The sequence below is a fragment of the Cebus imitator genome, unplaced genomic scaffold, assembly GCF_001604975.1.
Source record: "Cebus imitator isolate Cc_AM_T3 unplaced genomic scaffold, Cebus_imitator-1.0 Scaffold574, whole genome shotgun sequence".
NCBI lineage: Eukaryota > Metazoa > Chordata > Mammalia > Primates > Cebidae > Cebus > Cebus imitator.
The window spans coordinates 211,298-221,627 of NW_016107889.1; the positions used below are offsets into that span (position 1 = coordinate 211,298).

At 50.1% G+C, this 10,330-nt stretch overlaps 1 protein-coding gene across 2 annotated transcripts in view; it reads left to right on the forward strand.

The window, feature by feature from the left end:
* Positions 1-420: 420 nt before the first annotated feature.
* Positions 421-10,330, forward strand: part of ZIC3 (Zic family member 3) — an 11,588-nt gene continuing 1,678 nt past the window's right edge. The window contains exons 1-3 of one of the 2 annotated variants that reach the window (XM_017516184.2): positions 421-2,030; positions 3,166-3,329; positions 4,156-6,367. In XM_017516184.2, the coding sequence (XP_017371673.1) occupies positions 971-2,030; positions 3,166-3,329; positions 4,156-4,335 (1,404 nt within the window). In that variant the 5' untranslated portion in view covers positions 421-970 and the 3' untranslated portion in view covers positions 4,336-6,367. Of the gene's footprint in view, positions 2,031-3,165; positions 3,330-4,155; positions 6,368-10,330 lie in introns of those variants that run through there. The other variant, XM_037734126.1, reaches the window with a different exon arrangement.

Consider the following 10,330-nt stretch of genomic DNA (forward strand, 5'->3'; position numbering starts at 1 on the left):
TCTCCTCCGTCGGCGCAGCAGTAGGACGGATCCTCGAAGGGCAAAGAGGTTCTTTGACCAAAGCGGGTAAGGAGCGCGCGAGGGGTTGGGGGAAGGCCTGAGAGAGGCCCGGCGGCGTCCCGCCGTTTGCCGCCTGGAGCCTGGCTCCAGTTCCCCGCAGCCGCTCAAGCCCGGTGGAGCCCACTCGCGGACCCCCGGCAGCCGCCGCCTCACCTGCCAAGCACCCGGCGGCTGCCCAATCAGCGGGGGTCGCTCGGCCACGGCTGCCATGTTCTCCGCTCCGCGCTGCCAATCAGCCTGGCGGCGGCCAATGGGCAATCCGGCCGGGGGTCAGGTGACCGCGGGCCAGCTGGCTCCCCATTGGCGCGCGCCGCGCGGCCTCCCGCTCGGTTTATGTGCGAGGAGTGAGTGATTGACTTTATCAGTCCAAGGACATTACTCTGGAGGCGAAGAGGCTGGGACTCGCGCGGCGAGCGGCGAGTACCGAGCCTGCCTACTGCCAGCTGCCTGCCTGCCGGCCTCTAGCCGGCTCCGCCACTTGGCGCAGCCCAGCCCGGAGGCCGGTACCCAGGGAGCCTCCTGGCCCCGCGGTTCTGTGCACTGGGGAAGAGGAGGGGTGCTGCCCGGGACAGGATTGGCAAACTCCGCCCTCCACTTACTATTTTGCTTATTTTTCTTTGTGCGCGCCTGTTAGTTTGTTAAACCAGATCTAGTCCCAGAGTCTTTTCTCCTCCCTCCTCCTTCCCCCCCACACCCCCTCCCTGCTCTTTCTTCCCCTCCTCCCTCCTATCCCTCTGCAGGAGACTCTCGCAGCGACGGAAAGTTGCAGCCCTTGGTATCGCCTTGGGGGTCTCCCGGCAGTGTCCAACCGCTGCCGCCCCTCTCCGACAACGGCACTTCGGAGATCTCCTCCTTCGCCGGTACCCTCTCTCACTTCGGCCGGATCGCCTGTGCCCAGAACGACCCACCCATGACGATGCTCCTGGACGGAGGCCCGCAGTTCCCCGGGCTGGGAGTGGGCAGCTTCGGCGCACCGCGCCACCACGAGATGCCCAACCGTGAGCCGGCAGGCATGGGGCTGAATCCCTTCGGGGACTCAACCCACGCCGCCGCCGCCGCTGCCGCCGCCGCTGCCTTCAAGCTGAGCCCTGCCGCAGCGCACGATCTATCTTCCGGCCAGACCTCGGCTTTCACGCCGCAGGGTTCGGGCTACGCCAACGCCCTGGGCCACCATCACCACCACCATCACCACCATCACCACGCCAGCCAGGTGCCCAGTTACGGCGGCGCTGCCTCTGCAGCCTTCAACTCAACGCGCGACTTTCTGTTCCGCCAGCGCAGCTCCGGGCTCACTGAGGCGGCCTCGGGTGGCGGGCAGCACGGGCTCTTCGCCAGCTCGGCGAGCAGCCTGCATGCTCCAGCTGGCATCCCCGAGCCCCCTGGCTACTTGCTTTTTCCCGGGCTGCATGAGCAGGGTGCTGGGCATCCGTCGCCCACAGGGCATGTGGACAACAACCAGGTCCACTTGGGGCTGCGTGGGGAGCTGTTTGGCCGTGCTGACCCATACCGCCCAGTGGCCAGCCCGCGCACGGACCCCTACGCGGCCGGCGCGCAGTTTCCCAACTACAGCCCCATGAACATGAACATGGGCGTGAACGTAGCGGCCCACCACGGGCCCGGCGCCTTCTTCCGTTACATGCGGCAGCCCATCAAGCAGGAGCTGTCGTGCAAGTGGATCGACGAGGCTCAGCTGAGCCGGCCCAAGAAAAGCTGCGACCGGACCTTCAGCACCATGCATGAGCTGGTGACACATGTCACCATGGAGCATGTGGGGGGCCCGGAGCAGAACAACCACGTCTGCTACTGGGAGGAGTGCCCCCGGGAGGGCAAGTCCTTCAAGGCGAAGTACAAACTGGTCAACCACATCCGAGTGCATACGGGCGAGAAGCCCTTCCCATGCCCCTTCCCGGGCTGCGGGAAGATCTTTGCCCGCTCTGAGAACCTCAAGATTCACAAGAGGACCCACACAGGTAAGGGGAAAAGCAGGCGGGCGTGGGTTCCACTGACGATACCCCGTCATCCAGCAGACTTGCAGCGAGAGGGAGAGGTGGCGGCCAAGGAAAGGGGCGACGCCCCGCCACGGCGGTTAGAAAAAGAAGCGCTGTCCATGCCCCTCCACCCCTAGCCTTTCCCGTCCCGTGGCGCCTTTGCTGAGTTCTAACTTCCCGGGCAGACTGCTCTGCGGTCTTAAGAACTAATTGGGACCTTCTCGCGCCCAGGAACAAACTGGCGCCGCCTCTTTTTGTCTCCCTTGCTGGGTTACCGTGAAGGGACTCCGAATGTGTTGAGAGCATATTGCTTACAAGCGACTTAGCTCTCGGCACACATTCGTGGAAGGCAACCATAGAAATGCTAATGAAAACTAACTTTCGGTTACTTCCGCTCTTTTTTACACTTGATTGGCACATCTCCTAATTAAATGACTGATACTTTTGTCAAACTATTTTTATTTGGAGTTCCAGGTTCAATTTAGTCCTCCGGGAGGAAAGCTAAAGTAAAAAAGGCACCACAGTTTCGTGGCTTGTTCAGAACATCTTGTAAAACTGTCTGGAGCCCCCTGGATTTATATAGCTTGTTTCTTTTTTTTTTTTTTTTTTCCCCTCAAACATTTAAGTACGACTAGCCAGGCTTTTTAATACCGGGCTTAGCCAAACCGCTGCATTTGAAAGAGGCAAATTAAAAGGTACAAAGAAGAGGCTGAACGGGATTGTCCTGTTCGGGGCCCATTGTCCTGCCGGGCTCGGTTACGTCGCCGAGGTGGTGGCGGAACGTGGCCGCGCATTGGGAGCCCTGGGTGGGGTGGGGTGGAACCACAACTTAGGGGAAACTTCGGAGGAGCCAGGGGCTTTCCCTCCTTGCAAGAACAAAGACACGGTCAGGTTCTGGGTCGGCCCTGCCCCACTCCCGCCCCGAGCACCACTCCCAAACCCAGCGGGCTCAACCAACGCTCTTCATTTCTCTCCTGGGAAAATAGATGCCACAGCAGCCCCCAGTCAGTGCTCCCTTTCCCGGAAGACGGCAGGGAGCTCAGTCTCCTGCTGCTTGCCTCTGGGAAACTCCGGCGCTAACCGTATTTTACCCCTCCTGCGTTTTTGCCTTTTTCAGGTGAGAAACCTTTCAAATGTGAATTTGAAGGCTGTGACAGACGCTTTGCCAACAGCAGCGACCGTAAGAAGCACATGCATGTGCACACCTCGGACAAGCCCTATATCTGCAAAGTGTGCGACAAGTCCTACACGCACCCGAGTTCCCTCCGCAAACACATGAAGGTAATTACCTCTTTATTAGCGGTCGGCGGTTTGTAAACACTCGGCCCGACGCGGGGCCGCTGAACGGAAGCGCCCGCGCTGCCAACCCTCTATCCTCCACGTTAAATCCGATTTGCTCCAGCAGTGACACCTTGAACCCATTTTGGGGACCGGGCGGGGGTGGGGCGGGAGTGAGCAGAGTTGGGAGGGGGAGGAAGCAGAGGGAACAATCGGTTGTTTACTAGGAAGCTCTAACCGAGCTCGCCTGGGCTTGAGGCTGCTTTGGCCGCCTCTTTCCGACTCAGCCCGCAGTGGGAACCGAGAGTAGCCGCGCGCCGAACCCGGGGGGTGGGTGGTTCATTCGCTCTTTGGCTTCCGATAAAACAACAGGGCCGAGGAGCGCAGTCTGATTCCCACACATTTATCTGCGACTTCGCAGCGCTCAGGGCCCCTGTGCCACCTTCTCTGTACCTGCTTTCCCAAGCTGAAACGGGCTTGGTGAAACCTGGGCCCGGAGTGAGTATTTTATAGGACCCCGTAGAGTAACTGCTTACTCCACTCCATCCGCGGAGAAAGCATTTTTGAAGTGGCCTGAACAAAACGGAGTGCTTTATTCCTTTTCCGTAATACCAGTCTTAGGACCGAAACTGGTTTTTGGCGAACATCTCCGGGTTTTCTAGACATCGGTAATATGGATTTTTTTTTTTTTTTTTTAAGCAGCACTTTTCTTTTAAGCGGGTCACTGGGCGGTCTTGTTCTTACACAGTACTCGAATTCTGCTCTTGTTTTTGCTTGCACATTGCCAGTTGGAATTATATTCATTATAATATATACATGTTAATTTTAGGTTCATGAATCTCAAGGGTCAGATTCCTCCCCTGCTGCCAGTTCAGGCTATGAATCTTCCACTCCACCCGCTATAGCTTCTGCAAACAGTAAAGATACCACTAAAACCCCTTCTGCAGTTCAAACTAGCACCAGCCACAACCCTGGACTTCCTCCTAATTTTAACGAATGGTACGTCTGAGGACAAACACAAACCCTGTTAACCATAGAATGGACCAAATGCATTTTTAAAAGAAAACTGAGACCAATCAGATGGAAATGGAGTTTTAAGGCAAGAGGCCATATATAGGGCTACATCTTGTTAATTGCAATTGTCCAGGAAGGTTTTGGGCAAGATCCAAAAGTAGCCATGCCCTTTTCTCAGGATTAGAAAATATGTTTTGGCGTTTGAAGGATTTTTTACAAAATCTTTACACTGTTTTTTCTTCCCCTTCCTCTTGCTGTCTGCACACCCCATTCCTAAACTCCTGCAATTCATTTTAACACTTGTCCTGTTTCTTGAGAGGAAGTTATAGAAGGCTTGTTGGTGGTGGTGATGTTAAACTGATGGAAATTCTTTTTCGCCTTAGTGGTGATTGTTTAAACTCTCACAGTCTTAAACCGTGCCAAAGTCCTGTTATGTCTTGAACTTTTCCTCAAAGCATTACACTTGTGAATGTATTTTTGTCTAATGGGGTCGAAACTGTTGTTCAGTATTTTTTCAGGCTGAGGATGTGATGTTACTCTACACAGATTGTGACGTTTAGTATACAGTTGCCTTTTGTAATAACTTTTTTTTGTAAATACATATCCATTGATGCCATATTTATCGTTTGTAATTTAATTATTTCTACAAGTGCCGGGAACTGAACAATATTTATGGATAAATGTTTTCTAACAAATTCTGTACAGCTTTTGATTATAACTGCTTTAGCATTAAAAATTTATTGTTTTGAAAGAAGAACACAATTTACAATTTTTGAACCACTGACTCCTTTCTCTTGTTTTGTAACAGCCTTCTTCTACAAAGAGGAGATATGAGCAAATTAAATCTTGTTTGTTGGTATTTATAACTCACTCAGATCCCTTTTTTAATTGTTAAATTATTTTTCTATTACAGTATAAATTCCTTACAGTGTCAGTTTCCATCTGGGAAGACCCTCCTTTCTTTATCTCTGTCTCAGATGGTTGTTTAACTTCGAGTTAAAATGTGTTTGTCCTGGATTTTCGGCATGCAAATCAAATATTACTGATCAATTCAGTTAGTGGCCATGACATCTCAATCTTGTACTTCAAAGAGTGAGAAGCTGGATTTAATCATCCCTGCCCTACATATATAAACATAAGGTAACCTAATGAATTTTATGTCCCTTAGTTCTTTATTACCTTACATAAAAAATGAAAATTGAGGCAGGTTGCATGTCTGTCTGTTCTATCTAGAGATCACCCATATACCTGTATATGTTTGTATCTATGACTTACCTAATCTGCTTATCAAATCTATCTAGTAGCTATCTATATATTTTCAAAAGATAGCTTATGTCTGAAACAGTGGTGATAAGTAAGGCCAGTTGAGCATTGCTTACTTATGGTTAAAGTGCTTCTTAAAAGAACCATAGTCCATTTACAATTTTGGAAGGCAAAGGGTGATTTGTTTGCTGTATATAGTTCAATTCATAATTATCACAATTATCCATAACATTTATATAGCGGTGTAATAACTGCAGCAGTTCTGAAATGATGCTATGGAAAAAAATTGCAAAATATGTATTTTTAAAGATTTGTAGGCAAAGATGTTAAGAGCATTGTTTCCATTAAAATCGATAACAATGAAAAACGGTTGTTTGCCTTGTGATAAAATGTTAACCATCCATTTAATCTTCAGTGAAGCAACTCATTTGGACAAACAGTTCTTTTACAATGGTTATATGGAAAAGAAATTGATTGCTATTTTGGGGGGCTGGAGTGGGTAGAGGATTGAGACCTTTTTTATTAGGGTGTTGTTTGTTATTGAGAGCCCAATCTGCATGAATAACAGAAAGGTGGAGATAAGGAATTGTAAAGTATTTAGAAATGTATTGAATAGGCTTAAGTACTTTCTTCTCTTTAAGGGGCAATACTCTAGGTTTTTGGTGGCAGTCAATTTGGTATTATATATAATCATTTTCAATTCTAGAATTTTGTTTATTGTTCTTTTTGAAGAAATAAAGTCTTGGCACATCTTATTTATGTTACAACATTTTTGTATTTGGTGCCTGATTTTTTTTAATGTTCAAATAAATCAAACTAAAATTGAAATGCTTACAGAACTTCTGATGATTAAAAGAAACTTTGATTCTGTGAATGCAGTTGAAGCAGTCTATTTAAGTTATCTACTGTTCTTTGTCAACAGACAATTATTGACAGTTTCTAAATGCAAATTGCTTTGGAGGCTATTTTTTTTTTTTTTTTTAGTGGATTATAATGGGGTTTTTTGCATTTTCTTCCACCAATATCCAAGCCTGAATGCCATGAACAGAGATTGGGATGACTACACATGTGATGAGCAGGTAACTGGTCAGTCTATCACTCCTAACCCAGACATTCCGATCTTGACCTTGACATTGAGGGTGCTGGACCAGATTCCTATTTCAGGCATTTTCCTTTACCTCAAACCAGAGACCATTTTAAATGCTCAACAAGTTCTCAGAAAGTATATATTCACAAGACTGGCTCTAAGTGTGTTTCACTGTGAAGTCTAAATAGTGTATTTTTCTTCTGAACTGTACAATGAACTTCCATAATTTACTACTTTCTCCATGAATTCCCTCCACCACCCCCAATCTAACCTAACTTTATATGGAAGTGGAGCCATGGGGTTGGGTACAAGATTCAACCAAAAACTTGCTTCCAGTTCAATTAAATGTGTTAAATATCTGCTTAGGAGACAAAGAGCAAAGAGCAGTTTGATATTTTCTTAGTTACTTGAAATTATTCCACCATAAAATTTTACAGGAAAAATTTTATGGTGGAATAATTTTATGGACATTGTGAGTGTCCTAAGAGGGGAAGATACCAATTCAATGGAAAACAATTATGTTAACCAATATTAAAAGAATATAAAAAGCTTTGCTCCTCTACATGATTAACTCTAATTTGAGTGTAGCATCATATTTCTCAAAATCATGTCTTCCACTGGCCTTGTCATTTGTGGTAAATAAAACTTATTTTGATAGAAAACTCTTCACAGATTCCTCCCCCTCACCAATAATCTGGCTCTAGGAGTACACATTTACATTCTTGAATATTCAGTAAACAACCTTAGAGAATAAGTATCCCCCCTCAAAAAAAAAAAAAAAAAAAAAGCCCAAATCCTAAATACTCAAGCCAGAGGCATGGGCCAGGCTCTTAATAATCAACTTGTTACTTTCCTTCTTGCACCTTGTAAGACCTTTGTTCAAAGTCCCTTATCTTTTTCAAAATGCGTGATTTAGCATAAGAAGATTCCCACTATTAGGTAGGCAAAATGGAGGTGGCTATTTACACGTAAGACGGAAGTCTGGCCCTCATGTAGCTTGGGAAGGTTAAAGATCAGAACAGGGTCCACGCTAAGCAGGTCAGTCGGTCTAAATTACTAAGGTTGGACAAGAGTGAGCAGGGACCTCCGCTCACAAAGCCTCCCAGGAAAGTTGGAGCATTCAGAACTTCCTCGCCCCTCCCCCTTCTCCCCGCCTGATGTCTCTGCCTCTTCGCCCTGTCTCTCTCTCCCTCTTCTAAAAAAAACCTCCCTAAAACAGAGGAGGAAAGTCGAAGGGCCTCTCAACACGTAAGTTTGTGGAAGAATCTCTAGCAGCATGTCCATCCCCCGAAGAGTGGGTTTGTCCAGGCACCTAGACTGGTTTCCTCTCACAGGCTTCTGTCCCTCGAGTCCCAAGTCTCCAGTGGATCCTTGGCCAGGGCCGGGGAGAGGGCGGAGAAGCCAGGCGTTTCGGAATTTGGGGCTCCAGCTCAGCTGTCCTCGGGGCCCCTCGTCGGGGCGCCCAGGCTCCCTGTCCACACACCAAGTTCTTGCAAGTCTCTGTCGAGGCTGGGGAGGGAGGGAAGGGACCTCATTTCCTAGGGTCAATTCTCTCGCGGTCTCTGCCCGCTGACCCTTTGACCTCCACCTACAGGGCCCTCGGCGGCCGTAAGCCGGCGGTCGCCCGGGCTCCGAGGACGCTTCGCGCCCCATCGCCTCTCGGCCTCATTAGGCCGGCGGGGCTGTAAAGCAGGAATCAGCCGCTGCCTAATCCGGACCTGGGGTCAATACGAGCCCAAACAATGGTGAGCTCCGAAGGCCACTGCGTAGCGCTGGCCGCAAACTTTTGTGTTCAATTCAATTTTCTAAAGCGGTGGGGGTGGGGGGCAGGGAGGTACTCGTCCACCCGAAGGCCGCTCGCGGCTCCTGGGGCTCTTCGGAGAACGTCCTCTTTCGCTTGGACCCTCCGGCCTTTTCGCCGCGCCTGCGATAGAGGGGGCGGCGAGGCCGGGGGCTTGGTTGTCGGCCTGCGCGGGTGCCCAGGGGCTGGCGCAAAAGGGGCCGCCCCCGTGCCGGGAACATACTTTGAAGTGGGTTTTTAGCGCGCACGTGTGAGAGCCGGGCCAGGGCCGGAGCGGGGACCCGCTGGGAGGAAAGAGGAGGCTCCGGCCTGGGCCCCAACCCCTCCCCCGCTTCCCCGTGGCTCCGGCCTTTTCAAGCCGCGGCCGGGGGCCCGTAGGCCTCCCACACCCACCCCCACTCCCGCGCCCGCCGCGCGCAGGCGCACACCTCGCAGCCGTCGAGTCGGATTTTGCTGCGAGGAGGGGAGGGGGTTGAGTTGAAAGCGGCTTTGCAGCGCCGCGGCCTCGGTTGAGCTGGGAGGGAGGAGAGGAGAGGAGAGGGATGTGGGAAGGGGGGCTAGTTTTGGGGCCGCTCTCGACTCGTGAACATGGCGGCCGGATGCGAACCCCCGTGGAGCGCAGCGAAGCGCAGACTACAGGCTGCCGAACTGTTGTGTAGTTTAAACTCCCTTGTTATTCCTAAGCTCTGGGCGCTTCGCGGGGGAATGTAGGTCGTGGCGGTTGAGTGCAAAATTTTTTAAAAAACGGAAGCGAAGAAGTTCTTCCTGGGCATTCCCCTCGGAAGTTGGCGTGTGCTTTTTGGGTTTGGGGTTCCCTTGGGACCTGGACAAAAAACCCGCCAGAGGCCTCCCCACCCACTTGGCCTGACTTAAAATGCCGCCTCCCGCAGCTCTCATGGGTAGGGGATGCCATTTCTAGTTACCAGGCCCTGGTCGGGATTCCACAGAACCTTTCAGTCCCTAAAAATGCCCCAAGAGTGGACAGTATGTTCTCTTCCAGGACAATGGCAAAGCCTATGAACACGTAGGCACCATTTTCCAAGAAAATGCCCCGGTTCTTCAAGACAAGTGTGCCATTGCAAGTTCGACTCCTTCACGTTGCCCAGGCTCTGTTTTCTGTGTATCTCATTTAAACGTGAGCCTATCAAAATTGTCACTGTACCTTTGCTGTGTGCCCTAAAAGCTGGTGGTCTTATGTTACTAGGGAAAAAGGCCAAAATTCCGAAAATTTTAATTCAGCTTTTGCTTAACTGCCTTGCTGCTGGCGTTGAAAGAACCCCTGGTAGCTCTGGGATCTCAATCTCCTGTTTTCTCCGCAGAAAAAATGTTGCGGATTCACTTTCAGATGTGTCTTTTGTGAGTAAAAAAAAATGTGAGATTTTAAGAAGTGTAGTAATTGACCCTCAGCTCCTCTAGGAAAATAAGAGTCACGAACTCTTCCAGGTTGCGTCTTCGTGGAGACCAACGGCCAAACGAAAAGTCAGCCCTCTTGGGATTGTCCAGTGTCACGCAGTTGGGCTCCTGAAGGTGTGGGGCAGTTCTCGTGGGCCACCTTGGGAAGGGCCCCAGGTGGGTGGGCAGGTCATTAGCAAAGCTGGCCCAGATCTGGGGGGAAATCTGCAAAACAGTGCCTTTATCTGCAGAGAACAATTGATGGGGTTGTCTTTCCTCCTTTTCAGTGCACAAAGAAGACGGCTTTGGAACAAGAATTTGGAATATGCATTTAAGTTGTCGTGCTTTGCATTGGAAACCCATGGGCAATTAAAATAAGCATGCCCTGTAGTATTTTCTGTCCTTTTCTTATGTGTGATTCCTGCAAGTCAAAGGGGGCAAGAGCCT